At 38.5% G+C, this 26,115-nt stretch overlaps 1 protein-coding gene across 1 annotated transcript in view; it reads left to right on the top strand.

Annotated features, from left to right (window-relative positions):
• LOC136886786 (uncharacterized) overlaps positions 1 to 25,638 on the top strand; it is a 117,115-nt gene extending 91,477 nt beyond the window's left edge. The window contains exons 3-7 of the mRNA XM_068230551.1: positions 253 to 430; positions 17,572 to 17,705; positions 18,911 to 18,955; positions 23,071 to 23,175; positions 24,569 to 25,638. Of these exons, the coding sequence (XP_068086652.1) occupies positions 253 to 430; positions 17,572 to 17,705; positions 18,911 to 18,955; positions 23,071 to 23,175; positions 24,569 to 24,708 (602 nt within the window). The 3' untranslated portion in view covers positions 24,709 to 25,638. The remainder of the gene's footprint in view (positions 1 to 252; positions 431 to 17,571; positions 17,706 to 18,910; positions 18,956 to 23,070; positions 23,176 to 24,568) is intronic.
• The last annotated feature ends 477 nt before the right edge of the window (positions 25,639 to 26,115 follow it).

Here is a 26,115-nt window from a genome sequence, read left to right on the forward strand (position 1 = left end):
TTTATTATGTTAATAAGAGACACATGACTTCATCTGTACCTATACCAGAAGTTAGAGGAAAGAGCTGAGTATAGAAGTCCAATGAAGTAACTTGTTTAACACAGAAACTATAATGATCATGTCATTGTCATTCATTGTCAAATATAAAAATCTTGGCAGAGTAATCAGCATAAGGGTGTGTAACCATAAGAGATTTCATTTCTACAAATAGAGTGCTCCAACCACTGGTATAGTCAGTTTCTCTGTCTGTAGAGCCAGCCGAAAAGCACCCGGTGGTGGCTGGGAAATGTTATGATCCCCTACAACAGCGCTACCTGGAACCTGGAGATGTGTTACTACCAGAACCTGGTGACTGCTCCGAGACAGTGTGTACTGGGACGGTGAGAGACCCTCAGAGTGGACGCTTGCTGAGCCAGCTTCGCACCTTCTAGTGAGTACTAGTTCCTACTGATCAATATCAACATCACTATTGTCATTTACCCCTGAACAGCTTGTGCTGCATTTAGAAGTTGCCTCCATTTCTGCTCAGCTAGTACTTCTCTCTTCCAATCTCCCTTAATACCCAGGTCTTTAATGTTAATATTATGCATAGATACCCAAAACCTTAAGACCATCATCGCATATAGGAGCCACAGGGGACATCCCTGAGTAGCCATTATGAAGGATTTCCAAAAGACATATGAATCAATAGAAAGAACCTCTTCTCTATCCTGCAGGAACTAGGTCAAGATGAGAAGACCACCAGACTGGTCCAAGCTACCTTGATGAACACCACCTCCAAAGTTAAGTTCAGGGGTGAGCTCTCTGAGAGCTTTCCCATCCAGATAGGAGTCAGACAGGGAGATGGCCTCTCCTGTATCCTTTTCAACTGTGTACTAGAGAAGACTGAATGTCATCAGAAGCAGGACTGAAGCTTGGGTACAAGAAAGATAACCTCAGTGTACCCTGTCTAACCTTTGCTGATGATCTCTCCCTACTGACCAACAGCATGGAGAAGGCTACTCACCAACTACAGAGCCTCTACAGTATTGCTGCTTGAGGGTTAACCTACAGAAGATGGAGTAGAGACCCTCCTTGGAGGCAGCTCTACCCAGGGAGTGGCGCCCCTGCCTATGTGAGTCCCAGAGCATGCTGACCCGGTGTGTAGTATCTGGTAAGGGTCCCAGCTCAGGGTTACGAGTGAAGACCTCAACGACATCAACGGCGGAGAGGGTAACCTTCGGTACGGCGGAGATGTTGGAAGAGGCAGCCCTGTACTTGGGGATTAATACGAGTACAATACACAAAGGGCACAACAGTTCCACATGTTAGTGGCGGTACCCCGACAGCGTCTGTTCCCCATGTTAGGGGCGGCTGAAGCACAACTCACCAACACGTCTGGCAAGCGTGGTGTTTTATTGCCGAACACCTTCCATAAACTCCTATGACTTTGAATTTTCAAACGAAACTACCCCAGGTGAGTAGAGTGAAAGACTCAGAATCTCACACTGACAATACGTCAGTCTACCTCAAGGATTCTGGGGAAGGCAAAAATTCGAAAAGAACGACTAAAAAAGTAAGAATAGCCACATACAACATAAGAACTATGAGACTAGCTGAAGACCTGGAAAGGCTAGAACAAGAACTGCATGACATAAAATGGGATATTCTGGGTATTTGTGAGACTCGCCTTCAAGGAGAAAAAGCTGAGACCCTTCCATCAGGGCATGTCATCTTACGTAATAATGGGAATGCTTCTACACATGGGGTTGCTATCCTTGTCAATAAAAATATCAAAGAATTCATACACAAGATGATTTGTGTCTCTTTCAGAGTGATATATATCGTCCTCAAATTGAATAGTAAATTCTCCATACAAGTCATACATGTCTATGCTCCAACCAGTACTTCTGACGAAGAGGCAGTGGAACAGCTGTATGAAGATATCACCAAAGCGAAAAATTCAGAAAAGACACAACTCTGTATCATCATTGGAGACTTCAATGCAAAAGTGGGTCAAAAGGAAATTGGAGACCCAGAGAACATTGGTACATATGGACTAGGCGATCGAAACGAAAGAGGAGAAAGATTGCTAGAATATCTCACAGCCGAAAATCTCTATTGCATGAATACTTTCTTTAAAAAACCCATCCAACGAAAATGGACATGGAAGAGCCCCAATGGACAAACCAAGAATGAGATAGATTTTATCCTGACCAACAAGAAGAAATATTGTACAGATGTTACTGTTCTCAACAGATTTGATACAGGAAGCGACCATAGGCTAGTTCGAGCAACCTTCGCATTTGACCTCAAACTTGAACGGTCCAAAATGACAAGGGGGTACACTTTTCCAAGAGTAGAGGACTTAGAAAAACATCAATCATCATTTCAACAAGCTCTTACCAAAAACCTTAACCCAACAGAAGATTTGAAATACTTGGACGTGAACGAACTTAATGAGAAAATTACAGTCAGTATTCAAAATGCAGCAAAGGAGATCCCATTGAAGAAAACTAATAAGAGGAGCCGACTTTCACTTAATACCATGCAGCTCATTAAAGACAGGAAGACAATGGACAGGGATACAGCAGAATACAAAAATCTTAACAAGACCATTCGCAAGGAAATAAGGAAAGATCTAAGGAAATTTAATAATAACATGATCATGCAAACAATTGAAGAAAATAAAAACATGAAGATTTTAAAGAACAACATGTCTACAGGAAGACCAAAAATTACAAAACTTAAGAACCAAAATGGAGAAATAGTCACAGATAGGCAAAACATTACTGAAGTTATTACAGATTTCTACTACAAGCTGTATACATCAACCATTAATAAACCATCCAGCAATGAACAACTAGCCCAGAATTATACACATGAAGTAACACCGGAAGTAACCACTGCTGAGATTGAAAATGCACTTAAACAACTAAGGAATAAAAAATCCCCTGGGGAGGATAAAATAACGAATGAAATGCTGAAATTAGGTGGAAGAGATCTGTTAGAAGCCATGAGAATACTCATCAACAAGTGTATTAACTCTGCAAGAATACCAGAAAATTGGAAAAATGCTGAAGTGATACTTCTCTTCAAGAAAGGTGATAAGGAAAATTTAGAGAACTATCGTCCTGTAAGTTTGTTATCACACCTTTACAAGCTCCTGACTAAAATTGTAACCAACCGCCTCACAAGAGAACTGGATTTTTATCAACCTGCCAAGCAAGCGGGATTTCGTAAAGGTTTCTCAACTGTTGAACACATCCAGACTATTCGTCTTCTTCTTGAGAAAACCACTGAGTACAACATCAAGATTCATCTGGCCTTCATTGATTATAAAAAAGCTTTTGACTCAGTGGAGATTTGGGCAATCATGAAGGCACTTCAAAATGCCATGATAAACTCAAGGTATATAAAGCTTCTGGAAAACATTTATGATCAAGCAACAATGGTAGTCAGAGTGGACGAAGACCTCATCACCAATAAAATCTCAGTTGGCAAAGGAGTTCGACAAGGTGACACAATTTCTCCAAAGCTGTTTACCCTTGCCTTGGAAGATGTATTCAAAACCCTTCATTGGGATAATAAAGGAATAAAAATCAACGGAGTATATTTGAACCACCTGCGTTTTGCCGATGACATTGTGCTCATAAGTGAAAATATAGATGAGCTAGAAAGCATGATCCAAGAATTAAAAACTGCTTCTGCTAAGATTGGTTTGGAAATGAACATTAATAAAACAAAAATACTAAGCCCAGAGAGTCGACCACTTAAAATGGGAAACCAATATATAGAAGCTGTCGATGAGTACATCTATCTTGGACACAAGATAAAACTTGGAAAAGACAACCAACGTGCAGAAATTCTCGCAGAATAGGTATGAGTTGGACTGCATTCCGAAAACTAAGATTCATCCTCACCAACAAGGATGTTCCAATTAACCTGAAGACCAAGGTTTATAATACGTGCGTGCTGCCAGTTACAACTTACGGTCTGGAAACGATGACTCTGACGAAGGAAAGCGCTCGCAAGCTTCAGCGAACACAACGAGCTATGGAGCGACAGATGCTAGGGATCAGCCTTAGGGATAAGATCCGTTCAGAGGACATCAGGAGAAGAACTAATGTAACAGACATCCTAGAGAGAGTAGCAAGACTAAAATGGCAATGGGTAGGACACGTAGCTCGACAAGACTACAACAGGTGGACCTCTAGGATTGTTCACTGGAGACCATGGGGACACAAGAGAGGCATTGGAAGACCCCAGAAGAGATGGCTCGACGACGTAAAGCTGTTGGCTGGAACACGCTGGTTCCAAGTGGCTCAAGACCGAAGACGATGGAAACATATAGAAGAGGCCTATATCCAGCAGTGGATTGAAATAGGCTAGAAAAGAAGAAGAAGAAGATAAAGCAAGCTCCTTCTACAATCCCACTAGGAAACAACACCATAAGTAAAGTTCCTGCAGTCACATACTTAGGAGAATGGATCTCAGCAAGCGACAGCAAAATTTTGGCCATAGACACTAGGTGTACCAAGTTGCAGAGGGCCTATGATTCCTGTAAAAGCATCTACACCTCCAAGTACCTCTCTAAGAACCTAAAGCTGAAGCACTACAACTCAGTAGTAGGACCCTCTGTACTCTACACCTCTGAGTGCCTCTTGATGAATCGAAAGAGCCCACTCAGGAAACTGGAACTTAAAGAGAGGAAAATCTTGAGGAGGATAACTAGGACCCATAAGAGAGGAGAATGGCACCTATAGGATCAGACACAACAATGAGCTCTACGAACATCAGGAAGATGTAGTCACATGTATGAGGATAGGGCGACCAACCTATGGTCATATGAGCTGCCTGTGACCCTGCAGGCTCACAACAGAATCCTCACAGTGACAAGTAGGGGAAAGGCTTCCATCATGTCAGTAAAGTCAGACCTAGAGGAACTGCAGATCCCATTAGAGGCCACAGAGAACCGATCTCAGTACCGACAGGCCATCCTACACGAAGTCTTCCCACTGTCCCTCACAAGCAAAAAGAGTACAGGGACCTAAGTGGACAGATGGGAGGAAGCAGGCACACAACCGGAAAATGAAAGCGTACTGGGCTGAGAAAATACAGAGGACGATAGTCAAGGTTGAAGATGAGCCCCATGGTCCCTAGTAGGCCAAAACAAACCCAAAAAAATATATATATCCTCCTCCCCCCTCTGCTCCTAATTCTAAAAACCTTAATATTCTGTTGTTTATTGCCATATCAGATTATTTCAAAAATTTGTGTTACTGGATAGTCTATTAACAACCATTATATCCAGAAATGTCTAGTAAACAATTTAATACTACTGGCATAATATTTATTATTGGCATTCAAGAATAAATTATTGTAATACACTAGGCCAGCAATGGAAAAATTTCTCCAATCTGCAATATAATTATGTCTAGTGTTGGGTATGTTTCACTAACACTATCATGAGTGGAAACTACCAACTTCTGCCACCCACTGTTACCTAAGGTTTTTGCCTTTGGCATTGACGATGAGGGAAAACACATTCTAAATTTTTTACATTACAAATCCAACTAGAAGCTTTAAATGACAATACTGAGAAATATGGTGTAAAAATCAGTGTAGAGAAGAGCAAAACAGTGCTGATGACAAGAGGAGAAAGAGAAAGAAAAGCAATCATTAGTATCATGGGACAAAACCTTGAGGTTGTTGAAAGCTTAAAATATTCGGGAAGTGAAATATTGCAAGATGCGAGATTGGAAAAGGAGATCAGCAGAAGGGTAAAAATGGGAACTACGTTCTACTAAAATGTAATGAACTTGGTGTGGAACAGAGAAGTTCCTATGAAATGTAAAGAGATAATGTACAACATGTACTTTACCCCTATATTAACGCATGCATCAGAGACTTGTATTTTGACAGCAAGAAATGAGAGTAAAATTCAGGCCAGAGAGATGAAGTTCCCGAGGAGTATAATAGGGAAGACAAGAAGACACAGAGTAAGAAATATTGAGGTCAGAAATTAAACAGGGGTAGAAAAAGAGAGCGGTAGAATACAGAAGAATAAATTGAGATGGTTTGGAAATATTATGAGGGCAGAGGAGGTAAGGATACCAAAACAGGTGTTGGAGGTTACAATAGAGGGAAAGAGGGCAAAAGAGAGACCCAGAGTAAGATGCATAGACTCTGTCAAGAACAGTATAAGGAAAAGAAGACTGGACTGCAATTACAATTCCTGAAGAGGAGTGGTGGGAGGAGAGGCAACGGTGGAGAAGTGCCATCAACACCCCAACCTGGCAGGAGTTGGACACATGGACATGAAAATGATGATAACAATGACGACGACAAATACCTCAAGCGGATCGTAACTGCTAAACCAAGGTTGTCTTTGCTAACTGGTAAGACCCAGTCCTGTGAGGTTGATGCTTTTTTTGCAAGTTGCTTTACGTCGCACCGACGCAGACAGGTCTTATGGCGATGATGGGACAGGAAGGAGTGGGAAGGAAGTGGCCGTGGCCTTAATTAGGTACAGCCCCAGCATTTGCCTGGTGTGAAAATGGGAAACCACGGAAAACCATCTTCAGGGCTGCCGACAGTGGGGCTCGAACCCACTATCTCCCGAATACTGGACACTGGCCGCAATTAAGCGACTGCAGCTATCAAGCTCGGTAAGGTCGAAGTTACAAAGCAAATTATTTATTGTGCTCTCGCCTTATTTTAGACTGTTTCATCTTACCACAATCATTATTGGTGGTGCAAAATACTGCATATCATTATTTCTAAGGCATGCTATATTACGGTGAAAAAAGTCATCAAAGCCATTGCTGTTGTAGTGTTACATCATCTACAATCTACATGGTCATTTTACTATTTTTAACTGTCTTACGAAGTGAGCCTATTGATGATGAATCACATAAGAGGAAAAGCAATCTTCTACAGTCGAATACTCCAAAATAATGATGAAACATCCACCCATTCTTTCCATAAAGCAGGCAATGGTTTTAAAGCAGTGAAATGCTGCATTTAATGAAGCAAGTAAGAAATAAAACAAAAAAATTAGGAGGAAGGAGGAGGGTAGTGCATCTCATCATCATTCACTCTATCTGACTCGTTGGCTGAATGGTCAGCAGAATGGTCGGTTCAGAGGGTCCCGGGTTCAATCCCTGGCCGGGTCGGGGAAATGAACCTTAATTGGTTAATTCCAATTGCTCAGGGGCTGGGTGTGTGTGGCGTATTCAGCATTAGAAAATCATCCTAGGTAGGGCCCTCATCTTCACTCACATGCAGGTCGCCTAATAGGCAGTCTACGAGATAAAGACTCGCATCAGGCCTCTCCGGAGGCCATACGCCATTTATTTATCATCCTCTCTTGGGTATGTTTCCCCAACACTATGACAAGAGGCAACTACCTAATTTTGCCACTCCCTTACCTCTTAGAAATCGATCTCTTCTCTAGAGAAAGAAAGTTTATTTGGACAAGTGTTATTGTTCCCCCCACCCACCAAAGTAGAAAAGTTCCTATAAACATTGGTCGTAAACCTACTAGCGTGTTCTGTTATGTTACTTTGTAGGAGGGGCATATCTTGCACAAGAACGCATGTACAATGCCTGTGATGCAATCCAGCAACAGCCAGGTGCGTTGCATCGTTCCATGCAACGTACAGTGGAAGGCTGCTTTGCAATGGATGGCGGTCACATGTTGTGGAGAGTAGATCAAAGCTCTGATAGTAGAGGTAGCAGACCATAACTCCGAAGATACTGTGTTTGCGACCAATGTTTATAGGAACATTTTTCCTTTGTTTGTTGAGTGATGCCTCCTTTGTAAATACTGGAACATTTTTCAAGGACACTGTAGACTGTGATGACTTTTAGTGACCAGTCTGCAAGCCTCTGTCAATTAAGTAAATACTTCCACAATCCTCTATTTCAAACTAACTCTCTGGCCTCATTTACTCTCACAACCCTTATACTTAAATCATTAGAAACCAAGTCTAACCATTGTCATCTCGGTCTCCCTTTACTTCTCTTGCCCTAGGTAGCCTATAAAAATGCTAAAATTAATATGGTAAAAGAATGGAAAGAGAAGCAAGAAGAGAAAAGAAAATAAAGAGAAAAGAGATGAAATTTATTTATTTATTTATTTATTATTCTTTCATTTATTTATTTATTTATTTATTTATTTATTTATTTATTTATGTATTTATTTATGTATTTATTTATGTATTTATGTATTTATTTATTTATTTATTTATTTATTTATTTATTTATTTATTTATTTATTTATTTATTTATTTATTTATTTATTTATTTATTTATTTATTTATTTATTTATTTATTTATTTATTTATTTATTTATTTATTTATTTATTTATTTATTTATTTATTTATTTATTTATTTATTTATTTATTTATTTATTTATTTATTTATTTATTTATTTATTTATTTATTTATTTATTTATTTATTTATTTATTTATTTATTTATTTATTTATTTATTTATTTATTTATTTATTTATTTATTTATTTATTTATTTATTTATTTATTTATTTATTTATTTATTTATTTATTTATTTATTTATTTATTTATTTATTTATTTATTTATTTATTTATTTATTTATTTATTTATTTATTTATTTATTTATTTATTTATTTATTTATTTATTTATTTATTTATTTATTTATTTATTTATATTTCTTATTTTTTTGCATCCAGATACACTGCTAAATAATGCTTTTCCAATATTCAGCTACAAGGACAGCTTTATCATTCACCTGCAAAACATCTTCCTTTGTGCACATTGATGGTAAATGCTGACAAACTAGAAGGTGTTCTTCATCCTGTAGTAGTCCACAACCACAGGTCGTGTCTCCTGCTTCATAGCCCCACTTAACTAGATTAGACTTGCACTTTGAAACACCTGTCCACAGTCAATTCAGGGTCTTCCAGATGGGATACGGAAGTCAAAGACACAGAAGGAGCCTTCTCAAAGATTGCGATAAACAATCGGGCACACCCTGGACAACATTGGAAAAAACCCAGCGGCTGATCCTTCTATAACCAAACCACTGTGATATAGTAAGGCAGTGAGACCTGTCCATGCTTGATTCAGCTTGATCAACAACCATGATCTTCATCTGATCTTCATTGAACCAAACCACTTTCTCCAGGCCAGTGGTGTATAAAATTGTGTCTGTCAATTTACTAGCAGATAAAATAACAGATACGGTACCTTGGATGTTTTCTAAATTTTCAGTGGGATTTCTCACAAGAAGTCCGTGCTAGAATTGAGCAAGCTCAGAAGACCTTCAACAACTGAAGAAGTTATTGACCAATTAAGACCTCATCATTGGGTTCAGGCTTTGCATGTTGCAGTGTTATGTGTTTTTCAACACTCTTCTTTGGTATGGAAGGATGATCATTCACTTTAGACTTGTACAAACAATTAGAGCATTTGAAATATGGACCTGTCAACATACCCGATGGATGGAAAAGTTTACAAACACTGAAGATTTGAAGTGTGTGAGTACACAGATAGAAGTTTTGCTGACAATTAAGAAGCAGAAGTTGGAATACTTTGGACACATCATGCATGGCATGGTGTGTAGACTTGGGGAAATTTGTTCTTGATGGCACATGCAAACGTTGGTAACAACAAGATATATACTCTCTCTTTCAAGCAGCAAATGACAAATCCATAATTGCCAGAATGACTGCCAACCTTCCTTGCATGGAGAAGGCATCAGAAGAAGAAGTTTCCAGCACTTCAAGATCTCAAATTTGGAATTACATTACTGGAGCTGAGCTACCACATCATCTTATAAAATGATTTAGCAAACCAATGCAGTACTGGGCATGCAACAATATACAATATTAAGAAGGAGCTGGGAGAAAATCAAGATTTCTGTAGATGCTGGAACAGGTGGAAGGCACAGTATGAAAACAGATATAACCCAAAAGTTTTTTTTTTACAATTTGCTTTACGTCACACCGACACAGATAGGTCTTATGGCGACGATGGGATAGGAAAGGCCTAGGAGTAGGAAGGAAGCAGCCGTAGCCTTAATTAAACAGCCCCAGCATTCGCCTGGTGTGAAAATGGGAAACCACAGAAAACCATCTTCAGGATTGCTGACAGTGGGGCTCGAACCCACTATCTCCCGGATGCAAGCTCACAGCTGCGCACCCCTAACCACACGGCTAACTCACCCGGTAACCCAAAAGTTGATGAACTACTCTATGTGTGTATTTTTATTTTATTTTTTTTTTTTTTTTTTCAGAAATGCAACTAAAATGCACTCAATAATGGGAGACATTCCTAAAGCAAAAGTTAAGTTTTTCCACAACATTTTCTCCTTCCTAGTAGTATTCCCACAACACTACTTTGCACACCATTCTCCATTTGGTCCTGTTAAGGTCATCATCAAGTCTGACGCGCATGACCTTCATGTCTTCCTTCAGACTATCAAGCCACCGTTTCTTGGAACAGCCGCATGGTCGATTTCATCCAGGTCATACTGGACAGCTGTCTTAGTAACCGATCAATTAACTCTTCTCATGACATGTCCATACCACGGGAGAGCACTTAGGTGGGGGGAGAGGAGCTCCTGCCAGTACACTACTAATCAGTACTAAAAACATTGATCCGTTTACTTTCTGCCACAAATAAAAGTTTTCAATTGTATCTTTTATCACCTGACAATCAAAGTCATCTATTTCTACTTTCAAGGACTCAAGTCATGGCTGTTTCTTGCCCAACCTGGACAAGATACCACCCTCAGCTGTATTACTAAGTTCATTTCTTATACACCATGTTGTTCACTCTAAAACATTACAGTGCTTTGCAACTGTAAGTGTAGGGTTAGTTATAGGCTCAGAGAGACATTTATATGACCTTCATCATCACAGAAGTTTATAATTCCTTAAGTTTCTAGCCTCCCTATGAATTGTTTTACTCGTCGCTCTCTTTGCCGCCATATGGTGGGTATATTAGGTCTAGTTCGCTATGGCCTATAATAACAACTAAAAGCTATATATGATATAAAAAGCACCAACCTATTCCCACTCACATGTCAGCCCATAAGAGCTACAGAACACCTGGGTCGAACGTTTGCTCATTAGAAGCAATGTCGGACGTTATACGCATGCCACTCCCCGCCCAGGTGCTTGCTTGGCCATCTCTTTGTGCACCCATAGTAGCATATAAGGCCTGCTTCTTGCATCTTGTCTAAAACTGGTGCAACTCCTATCCATTGTCTCGCATGGCCATTTCTGACGTGGTTGAGTTTCATAAGTCCTAACGATCAACAGAGCAGTTTTGTCTCCATTTTGTGGAAGGTTTGCTCATGTCTTATTGAGGCTGGCCAACATTCTGAACCACAGAGTGCAACTGCTTGAGACAATTGGGTATTTTCTTGTCGCAGAGAACACTGGTGACTTGCTGCCGTTTCAACCAGGCTGAGTTTACCCGTGCTCAAGCATCAAGAAGCGTTTTGCCAACTGAGCTGATGTAGGAACCGAGGTATTTAAATTGGCAAGATACTGACCGTTAACCTTCATGGTGCCATCCGTTTGTGGATGACATTCAAGGAAGTCAGTTTTCTTAATATTGAGCTGCATACCATTTTCACTCATGTAATCATTTCAGCTCTGTATCCTTTCTTCTAAGCTCTGATGGGATTTATACACAAGAAATATGTCATCAGCATGTAATATTGTCCATAGATGAGGTGTTTGGATGCCTGATGTTACTGTTATAATCATCATAAAATATCAAAGCCATTATGATAAAACAGTGCTCATGATTGTTTTATTATTATTATTATTATTATTATTATTATTATTATTATTATTATTATTATTATTATTATTATTATTATTATTATTATTATGCCGGCCCCGTGGTGTAGGGGTAGCGTGCCTGCCTCTTACCCGGAGGCCCCAGGTTCGATTCCCGGCCAGGTCAGGGATTTTTACATGGACCTGAGGGCTGGTTCGAGGTCCGCTCAGCCTATGTGATTAGAATTGAGGAGCTATCTGACGGTGAGATAGCAGCCCCGGTCTAGGAAGCAAGAATAATGGCCAAGAGGATTCGTCGTGCTGACCACACGACACCTCGTAATCTGCAGGCCTTCGTGCTGAGCAGCGGTCGCTTGGTAGGCCAAGGCCCTTCAAGGGCTGTAGTGCCATGGGGTTTGGTTTTGGTTTTATTATTATTATTATTATTATTATTATTATTATTATTATTATTATTATTATTATTATTATTATTATTATTATTATTATTATTATTATTATTATTATTATTATTATTATTATTAAAATCAGTCATATCAGCACACAAGTATTCAGTTCATAACTGGTTTTCGGACACTAAGGTCCATCATTGGTGATTAAATATTTAGTTAAAATATCATGCCAATCCACATGGGTGTGTCATCAAAATAAAATGGAGCCCAGATTAAATAACTCAGCAATATAAAGAATATTATAAGGCTATAAAATACAACAGATAGTCAGCTTTTACAGAACATGTTTATAATAATAATAATTGTCAAAGCATTGAAAAAGACATGCAATTAATTTTTAAAGGTCTCCCCATATCTCACAAGTATAACTTACACACAGAAGGAAATTCCTTTCAGTCTGAGACATGCAGTGGTAGGGGGGTGTCTGTCTGGTGCTGTCGCACTAAAATATCTGAGGTATGTGCAGTAAGCTTCTACTACCAGTGTGCTCACAAAACGAATTAACTGTTTTATTTTCTTTAAATGTCAATGTATTTCTTACTTACTTCAGTGTTAACTGAATCTTGATTGTAAGATGTCTGTCGATTATAAGGACAAACCACTTCCTAAGCAACCTGGGGCAAGATGATGGGGGCAAGTTGACGAATACGTCATCTTACCCCAGGCCAGCTATGGGCTACATGTAGTCACCCGTTCCCTTACGCTAATTACAGAAATGCCTAGAAATTATCAGCGGAAGACAGACAGACCTATCACAACGAGGAAAAAGAGCTAGGAGATCAGCATCCATCATAACCAGCACACCCATGAAGGACATGCTTCAACAAAAATAAATGCTGAGGAAAGAGTAGGAATGTAAAACCCAGAGAAGAAAAGTAGCCAGGCAGCTGGGCTTCATATCCGAATCTGACAATAATCGGCTGCAAGAAAATTCTGCATGTCCTGTGTGTGAAGAAAAGTATGTTCATCCTCCAAATGAAGACTGGATTCAGTGTAATAACTGTAAAATGTGGTGGCATGAAGACTGCTCAAGTTATGAAGGCAGTGGACAGTTTCTCTGTGATATGTGTGGAGTATATTCTTCTTCTTCTTAATCTGTTTACCCTCCAGGTTCGGTTTTTCCCTCGGACTCAGCGAGGGATCCCACCTCTACCGCCTCCCTCAAGGGAAGTGTCCTGGAGCTTCAGACTTTGGGGCGGGGATACAATTGGGGAGAATGACCAGTACCTCGCCCAGGCGGCCTCACCTGCTATGCGGAACAGGGGCCTTGTAGAGGGATGGGAAGATTGGATAGGACAGGCAAGGAAGAGGGAAGGAAGCGGCCGTGGCCTTACGTTAGGTACCATCCCGGCATTTGCCTGGAGGAGAAGTGGGAAACCATGGAAAACCACTTCTAGGATGGCTGAGGTGGGAATCGAACCCACCTCTACTCAGTTGACCTCCCGAGGCTGAATGGACCCCGTTCCAGCCCTCGTACCACTTTTCAAATTTCGTGGCAGAGCCAGGAATCAAACCCGGACCTCCGGGGGTGGCAGCTAATCACACTAACCACTACACCACAGAGGTGGACGCGGAGTATATTCCAGTTTAAAACTATTTTCTTCAGAGTTCTTGTATTCAGCGTAGTAATTTTAACAGGAACTTCTAAAAATAATTTTTAATTTACTTTAAATTTTTTTACATTTTTCAAATAATAGTTCTTTAGAAATGTATGTCCTTGTGTACTACATAATTAAAATCAAGTTACTTCAAGTTTTCATGGAGTGTTTTACAAATTTCAGTGAAATTTTATGTTGAAGCAGTTGAGAAGAATGCTCGTCATCTTACCCCAATAGGTTCGTCAACTTACCCCAGGCACGGGGCAAGATGACAAATTTATATAAAATTGAACTTTACTACTTTATGAAAAAGCTATTAAAACTAGAACTTTGAAAATTGCAGAACTGTTGCATAAAAAGATAGGCAGTAATACACATGTCATTACAGGCGTAAAACACGCCATGTTCTGGCGGAATGTTGAAACGAACCTTATCATCTTCAACTTGCCCCGGTCTCCCCTAATTACAGTGCAGAAAGCAGCAGCACGCCAGCCTCTCACCTCTGGGTTCCGTGGTTCAAATCTTGGTGACCCCATGCGAGATTTGTGCTGGATAAAGTGGAGGCGGGACAGGCTTTTCTCCAGGTATTCCAGTTTTCCCTGCCATTTTTCATTACAGAAACACTCCCCAATATCATTTCATTTCATCTGTCAGTCATTAATCATTGCCCCAGAGGAGTGCGACAGGCTTCAGCAGCCAGCACAATTCCTATCCTCGCCACTAGATGGTGTTTCATTCATTCCATTCCTCACCCCGGTCGAATGACTGGAAACAGGCTGAGGACTTTTTTCTATTACGGAGTAGAGTTAAATACACATGAAAATATTGAATAATTTTGGCACACACAAAAGAACCTAATAAGATTTTAAGTCGAACCGCTACTAGCAACATATTGTTTACAACCTTGAGATGGCGCAATGTGTTGTGCTATTAGCACACTCAATGATCGAAGCCTGAACAGAATGTCCAGCCTACCCTTCTAATGGTATGTTATACCACAGAACAACATCCTCTAAGGTCTAGCATTTAGGTTCATACACTCTGTCATTCATTTCTTCTTCTTTATTTTTACAGTTTATTTCATCTGGGCTCCATTTTATTTTGGCAACACACCCATCTGGATTAGCATACTTAAATAATTTTTAAACACTGATGAAAAAATGAAATGTCGTATGGCTTTTAGTGCCGGGATATCCCAGTACGGGTTCGGCTCGCCAGGTGCAGGTCTTTCTATTTGACTCCCGTAGGCGACCTGCGCGTCATGATGAGGATGAAATGACGATGAAGACTTCGCATACACCCAGCCCCCGTGCCGTTGGAATTAACCAATTAAGGTTAAAATCCCCGACCCGGCCAGGAATCGAACCTGGAAGCATCTGAACCGAAGGCCAGTACGCTGACCGTTCAGCCAATGAGTCGGACTTTAAACACTGATGATGGACCAAAAACTGGTTATGAACTAAACACTTGTGTGTTGATATGACAGTTTGATTTTAATAATAATAATATTTTTTATTTTTTTATTTTCAAAATCTTCCTCCATTCTGAGACTGCCAAAGACAAAGAATATACAAACATATTCATTCAAAAATGAAAAAATGAAAAAATGAAAAAAAAATAAGTAAATTATGTCTCAGTCCGGTGAATATAAGTGGTGTCTGACTATCAAAAAAGAACCCCTGAGCACTTTCAGCCCCCAGTCAATGAACTCCTTGGTACTGATGTTGAAGACCTTCATCAGCTCTATCGTCTTCTTAGGGACTGTCCCTCTCGCACCGATCATGAGACCCCTCACTTCTATGTCGTCCAGTTTTTATTTAGTCTTATAATACGGCGCTCTAAGCAGGTAGATAGACTTCTTTTCTCGGTCCACTTTGTCTGGTTGGTCGAAGTGTGTTTCCAATCTTACTGTGGGGTCTAATATATATCCTTTCTTCCCCTTAATTGCGATCATATCTATCCTTCTCATGCTGCCATTTACTCCAATGCCATGGACTTCCTCATGCACTTGAAGTCCTTTCTCATGGAGCGTCTGTGCTATGGATGATGACCTGATGTTGTGATGTCCAGTGTTTCGAAGAGCTTCACCGAAGGCACAGGAACCCAAGACGTGAGGTAATGTTTCAGTCTCATTCATGCATAGGATGAACAGCAGAGGAAAAAGTGCAAATCCTTGGCAGACACCAACACAAAAATATTATGGACAAATATTACTTGTGTGGTAGTGATGGATGCCTCAGCGAGTTGAAAAAGGCTCTTTGAAAATGTACTGTATATTTTTTCTTTGAAACCAGAAGTTATAGCCTGTAAATCCTAGTATTCTAGCTTTTCCAGTAATCTGACACCCCACTGCAGTCCTGAGGGGGACAGATAACTGAGACTGTACTGTATTTTAATCTTCAGAACACTGTGAACTGATTTCAGTCTCTACATTTCATTTTAATTTTCATTTGACGAGGTCAGGGACACAATGAATGAAGCCCCATCTAGTGGTAAGGACAGAAATTATGCTGGCTGGCTGAGAGCACCATTTCCCATTTAAATCTCCCGCTGGCACTAGCACGTTGCCCAATACACTTAATTTCGCTCAGCGCATTTAACTGGAAAACAATTCGTATATTTGGTCATTTTTATGAAACTAAAACTACAGTGATTGTGAATCTTTCCTCTATACACACAGAAAGTATATTATTACATCAGCATTTATAGTTTCGTGTCAAAACTTTATTTTTCTTCCTTTTTTTTTTTAGGTTTGTTGTTAGAAAATGCCAACAGTAAGTTAAAAATTTCTGTTCGGACTGTACAGTCTACGCAGCCAGACACTGAAAGAAACCCATACAAAGTTTAATGTCAGCAATATCATTAGATATGCTGGCTAGCTCTCGTCACAAATTACAAGTGCAAGCTGATGCTGTCTGATGCATTTACTTATCCTGTTTTAAAGGTACAGACCTATACATAGAGCATAATATTATACAAATAATATGCCTAGAATATTTAAGTCGGATCACTATCACTCATAACTATGACTTAAACAAATCAAGGCAAGTCTACAGGATCGCAACATTTAGTGAGTGTTAGTGGCATGGAAATTTATACTTATTTTGTTGAAGATGTACAAGACAATGACAGTGATAATGATTTCAGCTTTGCTGACAGGCCAAAAGAGAGGCATTACATCTCCAAGATTCCATCCACAGACAATAAAAAACATTCTAGCCAGCAATTTGTGTTATGTCAGAAAATAGGTGTTAGGAAAGATGTAAGAACAATGTGCACTGCCTGTGGAAATGTGCCCCTGAGCTTCAACCCCTGTTTTGAGTCATACCATACTAAACTCAACATGTAAAGGTAAGATACAAATGCATTTTGTTAATATTTCAAGAAAAGTTAGTTTTCCAAAGCATTCAGTAAAATACAAGGCAAGTTTCATCAAAATAATTTGTGATAAATCTATGTTCAAGATGTGCAGCGAGCATTTTTTACTCAACAACAATTTATCATCCATAATGTCCTGAGAGATGAAATTAAATTATATTGGAGAGCGTTGCTGGAATGAAAGATGACAGAAAAAACTGGAGTACCCAGAAAAAACCTGTCCAGCACAAATCTCACATGGGGTGATCAGGATTTGAACCACGAACCCAGTGGTGAGAAGCAGGCGCACTGCTGCCTGAGCCACAGAGGCTCTTTTCAGTCTCCACATATAGTTTTTTTAATGTGCTTCACTGTTTATTTTGTAGCTGTCCAGATGTGGAAGAGAATCCCAACTGTCCTCGCGATAAGACAGCGCCGTACCCCATGTGCTGCCCAGGAGGACCTTGCGGGACAGAGAAACTAGTGAATGTCACTCACCTCGGGGACAACAGCACTGCAGGTAAAGTACCATCACGTATTAACATCCTAGAGTTAATAGCACAGAAGCCATGGCACAAGTTAAGAGATATGTCAGCAGTCGTGTATATTTACTGAAGTTCAGGATCTAATACTGAGGGCAGAAAATAGTACATCACATGCACTTTAAAATGTTAATAGATGACACTTGAAAAGAAGTGCTGTGAGAGAAATAAACACTTTTCCCTTTGTGAAAATCAAGTGATCATAAATATGTCTTCTGATCATGATCATCCATCAACAACTGCCAATTTCAGACGGCAACCTGCCATAAGACCATAGCTGCATGGTTCCTAGGTAACACTGCCTACATGGTTGCTATGGTTACACTTTCGTCACACATTTTGTTGCATCACGTTACACAAATTTTCAGATGAACCCCAGTCATAAGATGTATTTATATGAAAATCAATTAACAGAGTAGTCACTTCACTTTGTAATGACACACAACTCGGAATGTCAATCAAATGTCATTTCTTTACTATATGTATTGGCCTCTTACTTGGCCACATTCAGGGAGTCTACATATCGATTTCAACATTCGGTTTTTCTCTTACTAGATGACACGGAACCTGTAATTCTATTGGATAAAGTATTGTAAAATGTAGTTTCTAGAGTCTCCATCAGGCACTGCTGGTTGCTACTGTTATTAGGTCCTGACAGCTGTTTAATGGAAGCATTCTCAGCAACAAGGAATGTGTGTTGTGTGTGACCATTAAAAGGAAATTGATTCTGCATAAAGGAATCAGTATCTCTCTTCTTATGACTGAATTTTGTATGTTAATAACGTGTTATTCCTTCACTATATTATGAATACTATTGCAAGCTGTTAACAATGATGCTTTCACAGCCCGTACTTGTAGACATGATGTGAGCTTTTGGGCTTACACCATGTCAAGAAAACAAGGTGGAACTCTTTACCTTTCACAAAGAACTTTGCTCCACATCTTCAATTTTCAATTATGGTGTACTCCCTCTCCCTTCCCTGCAGGCTATATCCTTCAAACCTGGGTACATCGTTGTTGAGCTGATTTCCCATTATAAGAGACTGAATAATAGATGCCATATAGAATGCTTTATATCAGTAGATATGACATGAAAGATTAATAAAGGTTTACTTTTAAAGTAGTTTCTTCAGCTAATTGAATGTGAAGACGACAGTTTTGAATCTTGTTTCCTTGTTCACAGAAGACCATGATCAACTTATCGTTACAATTTTGCGTCATCAGGAAGGTGAGTTATATAATTTTAATGTATTCAAAAACCTATATTAGGTGTAGTTTACACAGTAAATCTAGGTTTCACAATTAAAATTCATAACTGACTTTATGTGTGACACTAACAGCTTTCGTCTTGACTTGTTCACAATCCAATGTGATTATGGGATTTTAACAATCATCATCATTTTCATTGTCCCTTGTCCAGCTCCTACCAGACTGGGGTGTTGATGGTACTTCTGTGCCGTTACCTCTCCTTCCACCACTCCTCTTCAGTAATTGTATTCCAGGCTTCTTTTTCTTTCATATTCTGTTACTGTTGTTGACAGAGTCTATCCATCTTGCTCTGGGCCTCCCTCTTTCCCTCTATCTTAGCCTCCAACACTTGTTTGGTGTCCTTCCCTCCTCCATCCTCATAACATGTCCAAACCATCTCAATTTATTCTTCTCCATTCTATCACTCAGTTTTTCTGCCCCTATTTCTTTTCTGCTCTCAATATTTCTTACTCTATCTCTTCTTGTCTTCCCTACCACACTCCTCAGGAACTTTATCTCAAGGGGCTGATGACCTTTGTTGTTAGGCCCCTTTAAACAACAAGCATCATCGTCATCATCATCATCATCATCATCAACTTCATCTCACTGGCCTGAATTTTAATCTCATCCCTTGGTGTCAATGTCTAAGTCTCTGATGCATACATTAATAAAGGGTACATCTTGTACATTTCATAGGAACTTCTTTGTTCCACAGCAGGTTCCTTACATTCTGGTAGAACGTTTTTCTAGCTTGTACCCTTCTGCTAATCTCCTTATCCAGCCTTGCATCTTGCATTATTTCACTCCCCAAATATTTGAAGCATTCAACAACCTCAAGGTTTTGTCCCTCTAATACTAATGATTCCTTTTCCTTCTCTTTCTCCTCTTATCATCACCACTGCTTTGCTCTCCTCATTTTAACAGATTAATAATTGAGGGGTGTAGATGCAAAACTCACATTCTCCAGTTTTTTTGAGGTATTGAGTTATGCGTATCACCGTGTTTGTCTTGTAAAGGCGCATCTAACTGTGATGGTAGTTTGAACCAAAACGCACATTATAAGACTGCAAAAAAAAAAAGAAAAAAAAGAAGAAAAAAAACTGAAAATGGAGCTTTGAAACATAAGTCACATTATCCAACAGATGTTTTGCAGCAAAATTCACTCTCTCTATTCCAACCAATCTGAGAGCATGTGGTGCCCGCAGGGCATCTTGGGATTGTCTTCACTCTGTTGATGTTTTGTTCACCTCACTCTTAGCATTAACCTCTCAGTTTATGCAGCAAGTTTTTTATTAATTAATATTTTATTATTATGGCTAGGGGCCTGCTGGAGGATTGTTCTGACAAGAACTAAAGTGAAGGGCATACTTGTTAGGGGAGAGTACACATTTAAGTCAGACCTTGGAGCATCCAAATCTCTAACCAAGCCAGGGAAACTGCTTTTTAACATGAGTCCTAATGTTATTCCTGTGTCAAACACAACAAAAGAAACCACAAAGGTTGATGTCAACAACTTGTTGACGAAACATTACGGGGACCACTGGAGAGATAATGAGGAGTTGCTATTTTATAAAAACATTATTGATGGGGCTGATAACACTGAAGAAGAGGAACCAGTTTGTGAGCCGATTGAAGAAGTCATTGTCATTATTGTGTAAAACCTGTAGTCTACTATAAAGTTTCTAACATTTTAGATATTAAAATTTGTTCTTTTCTTAATGCTTTTTGTTTCTTTTTTGCTAACCCAACCTATAACAGCATACCAACCCACGATATTTTCCTTGGTCCGTTTTCAAAGTTACACCGTTTTGCTTCATAACTAACATTATCCATGAAAGTTTATTGCAAAACTCACAGCTGACCACAGTTTTGTTCAAAACTCACATTGTCTGAATTTGCCTTTAAAATTATAAAAGAGCCCTCATTAAACAAAGCTTTGCAGTGTAGGCAAACAGTTCATATTGAAACAAACTTGTAACAAAAAAACAAAAACAAAAGTACGATACCATGGCCTTCAACATTAACCAGTTTTTCACCTTTTTCCAAAAGTTAGGAAAAGTGGAGAATGTAAGTTTTGCATCTATACCCCTCAACTGTAACCATGTAAATTTAAAAAATAATGTCAAACACACTAATGCATTTGAATCTATTTTGAAATGAATTAATATTGACGGACTGACAGTAGATGAACTCAAAAACAAAAACCATTCTCTGGTAGTGGGATGGAAGACATTAATAAAGTGAGAATTAGTTCTTTCCTAAGAGAAATAGTTTCTAAAAGAAGTTAGTGAAATCTGGCAAGTATGATTTATTGATGTTCAGAGAATATCACATTAAAATTCTGAATTAGAGTTTCTTTTCAGATTATTACATGTTTAAAATGCACAAGATATCATGAAATTATTGTATTCACTAGTGGCTCGAGGTAAACAACCATCTGTGTAATTACTTTCATAAAATCAGTTTCAAGAAATTAGTTGCAAAACTTACTGATGACCTGCAGTTAGTTTGTACTTGGTGCGACAGTTAGGTTTACAAAGAGCAAGACCAACTATGGTGATATCCTTTATTCATTTGCAATTTGCTTTACGTTGCACCGACACAGATAGATCTTATGGCGACAGTGGGATAGGAAATGGCTAGGATTGGGAAGAAAGCGGCCATGGCCTTAATTAAGGTACAGCCCCTAGCTTTTGCCTGGTGTGAAAATGGGAAACCACGGAAAATCATCTTCAGGCCAGCTGACAGTGAGGTTCGAACCCACTATCTCCCGAATACTGGACATGGCCGCACAAAGCGACTCAGCTACCGAGCTCAGTTATGGTGATATCAGTTTCCTGATTTTAAGTATTTAGGTGCCATTACACAGGCATATCTGACTGAAGGAATTTGTGTGCTGTATCAGCTGATGTATTGTTGGACGTAGATCATGAGAAGTGGGGCTATCTTGTGACATGACATGGGAATGTTGTATGCTGGATCAGCTGCCAGATTGCTGGATGTAGTTATTGACAGGTGGAGCTATCCTGTGACATGACATGGGAATGTTGTGTGCTGGATCAGCTGCCATATTGTTGGATGTAGTTATTGATAGGTGGAGCTATCTTGTGACATGACATGGGAATGTTGTGTGCTGGATCAGCTGCCATATTGTTGGACGTAGATTATGATGCTACATATTTCTTTTGATTTATCAGAACTCTACCTCGCCCTGCAAGTAGAATCAAAGGATGCAATATCTGTACCACCCTTTATGTCGTAAGAGGCTACTAAGAGGGGAACAGCCAAAGAATCTGTACTCACTCTCTCATGGTATAAGCCAAAAAACATATCCACTATTCTATGCTCCCCCATGCAGCGCAGAAATTTTTGTATTTCTTTTTTTACATGGAGTTACATGAAAAACTGTGCATATGGTACATTCCTTTTATGTCATGTAATTTACTAGAACTGCAACAAAGGATTGCGCATCATTGGCATCGACTGAAGGATGTTGGGACGTATGTGGCAGCCACTGGAATACATGACTGATGTCTGTCATGTCACCATAATGAACATCTGTTAGGTACATAATAAACTTGAAGAGTTTCTATATCTCTTGATATGAGTCATAGTTATAGTGCTATCTATGTTTCAAATCCTGGATGGACCCTGTATACTGTTGAAAGATTATCTGATAATTTTTTCAAAATATAAATCTGGAATACTTAGCTCTAAGAGTATTTAGATGTTAAGGTTTGTGTTTTCTTGTAAATTATAGGGTGAAAAAAAAAAAAAAGGAAAAACATATTTATAGATGTGTGTAATAATGTTTTAATATCTCCACTTTCCTTCAGTGCCAAAAATACTCTTATCAATTTATTTTTCAGACTATTGGTAAATTATTTTACCAGTGATCATTCAACAAGAACAACTTACTGTTCAGCTAAGTTCAAACCTTGCTATTTTACTAAACCATAAGTTTATCATTCTGTGGATAACAATAAACCAGAAAATTTCCCTTGTTTGCTGAGAAGTTGATTTTGTTTAAACAGAAATGTTAGAGGAATGGTATGCTAGAGAAGAAAGCTCTTAATGAATCCTGTCATGTTCCAGAACTTGGCCATCTATTGAGAGCAGACCCATCACAGGACCTACATGATCTGCCCTTCATGAAGAAAGGGACCATCGACAAGAAGATAAAATTCTCGGAAAGTGACAGTGAGTACACTACATTCTTAGCCACCTTAACTAAGAAAAGGCTCTTTTCAGGGTTGAATTTTGAGTTATTTAGTGAACTGTGGTGCTATAATTTGGAATAAGCAGAAATGTAATTCTAGACCAGGTCATAAGTGAGTTTCTGCCATTATTTATTTATTTATTAGTCCAGTCAGCGCATCAGAGTAGGGATCGAATAGCTGGATTACTATGATGAACCAGCATGTGACAGAAAATGTATGAACTAGAGGAATGGTATGCTAGAGAAGAAAGTTATCTAACTCCCCTGCCATTTCCCATCAATATTCAGGCAGGCTGTTATACTCAGTACGCAGCGGCAATCCCATCTATTGGAGATGAGGGGCAGCATAAGAGACAAATAACATAACAACAAACAATACGGTAGTCAATGTAATGTTATTGTTGATCAATTTTATGAGCTTTCGATATTGTAAGCCTTCACATTTAGTTTTCTTCTGACTCTCAAATACCACTCTTATAATAGTCACTATGGTAAAACCGTATAAAACATAAATGATCAGAAGTTGTATTCTCTATAAATTTTATTATGTATTACTTTTTGATAGGAGCAATAACATAGGTATTTAGTAATTAAATTTTAGGCACCTTCCCCTAAACTACCATTTCATGCAGGGTGAAGAAAATTGTTTATAGCTTAGACTATAGCTTCTTATTCCCCGGCTCTATATACTGATTTTCATTAAATTCTGTTTACCCATGTTCTCGTGGCTCAGCGTTGATATGGACTTAGCAACAAAAATACAAATTCATAAATGATCGGAAATTTAATTCTATATAACTTTAGCAATGCAGTATTTATCGATAAGACCACTAATAACATAAATATTTGAGAATTAAATTTTAGGCCTTTCCCTACAATTTCACTCAGTGTGAATAGAATGATTTGTAGTCTTAGCACACTGGGTCAAAACGCTGGCAACCAGGAACAAGTTTGCTGGAAAATTTATAATGTCCAATAACGGACCATTTATATTGGTATTATAAATTTACTCATTCGGGGCAAATATTTCAGGTTCCCTGTGGGAATCAACATCTATATCAAGGAAAATGTTCTCCGCCAATCCGATTGCACCATCGTTCTTGACATAACACAACATCCCTGATTCTTTGTTGGTATAGTTATGATACAGCCTGTATATTAATTGATTTCAAACTTGTCTGTTCCTTTCAATTTTTTGTATTTATCAGTTTTCAGTTGTATAAAGGATTTTCCTCTCACTGTTGTTGACTATCAGGTCCTTCTAGAATTATTGATTCTAATTGGAATGTAAACCAAACAGAAGTTTGTTTCTAAGTAAATAAACTTTTATATTCTGTGTCCATGCACTGTTATGATTATTTGGTAAATCAACAGGTCCTCACTATGCCAGAATTGATCAAGGCCGCGTGTCCGTCATCTTAGAACGGCTCCGCCAGCCTGGAACGAGAAAGAAGACGAAGGAGAAAGATGACGAGGCACTGAGTAGTGAAGCCTCGAATGTCCTGCACAATTAGAGTGATAACAGATTATGGTGTTGTTTCCTTTAAGTATATGTACTGTTGATACATTTAGAAAGACCTTATCTTAGTTAGGTAGAGTATAATGAAGACATCCACATGTATTTTCATTGATTGTACATCATTAAAGAATATGAGGTTACTATAATAATGTCACATATCACACATCAGTGTCAAAAGCCTCCTTTGAAACACTGTAATTGGAACACTCTTGCATCATTTCTATCTATCTAGGAACCCATTTTAATGAACTATTGTTTTCTACTAACTCATATTATTTAAACACTTGGGCAATTTCAAATTCACTAGAAATTCCTTCAAATATTAACTGAAATGCTTTAATTTTGTAGTCAGTGCATTAAGCATCCTAACAGCATTATAAGAAGGTACTAAACACATTTATACTTCAACGAAACAACACCATAACTTTGATAACTACGAAATTAATCAATCAAGATCAGAGGAATTGTTCAGCCAATTAACAAGACATTTTACAACTGGTAAAATAATGACATTGATCCCTTCTGCTTGTAGTATGCCATTTCTCAACATAAATCTGTTGTGACTCAAGGTGAACTGAACACTAAACACTGACAAAATGATTGTATCTTGATCTTTTCCATAGGGAAAGAGTTTTGAAACCCTCCCAAGTGATCACTATTCTCGTGATAACGAAAATTATTGAATACACAACTCATAAATTAGTCAAATACTATAAGTAATAGCTGACATGACAGTAATTGATAATGTATGAGGTAAGTATATGGTTTCTCATACAGAAATTGAAAATCATTCAGTGATTCTAAAGTTCAGCATATATAAATTTGCAATCTTATATCAGTTATGAATGTTACTTTCATTTACTAATTTTGACAAACTAATGTGTTTTTCATAGTTTAATCCACTGTGTTTACATTTCTACTTTTGCATGTGAATTGTTTCCCGTGGCTTAGTTGCAAACATTAAAAATGGAACGTGATATTATTACCACACATTGTCATCAGTGTACGTGAACTTTTGCACCTTGTATTATTCTGACAAATGACACCGCTCCACATTTTTGCCAGATGGAGGAAAATTTACCCAGTTGTAAGGAAAAAATAATTAAAAATTGAAGTAAGGGAAATTTTCTTTAAATTGTTTTAAATGTAAGGAAATGTTGTTTATATATGTTTAAAATTCCAAACAACAAAATATATCCTGCAGAGGCTACTTTATTTTTAAAAAAGACAGAATTTCAGAGTTCAGTTGTTGATTTACATTTGCAGTTCTTGTCATATATATGTTCAGGAAAAGTGCAGCATTAGTAGTAGTCTTAATACTAGCTATAATAAATATTAGCATTGGGAATTTCCTGGAGGAAAAAGGAAATTGTTTTCATGTAGCAGGGGACACTGGTAACAC

This window comes from Anabrus simplex, chromosome X (assembly GCF_040414725.1).
Source record: "Anabrus simplex isolate iqAnaSimp1 chromosome X, ASM4041472v1, whole genome shotgun sequence".
Classification (NCBI taxonomy): domain Eukaryota; kingdom Metazoa; phylum Arthropoda; class Insecta; order Orthoptera; family Tettigoniidae; genus Anabrus; species Anabrus simplex.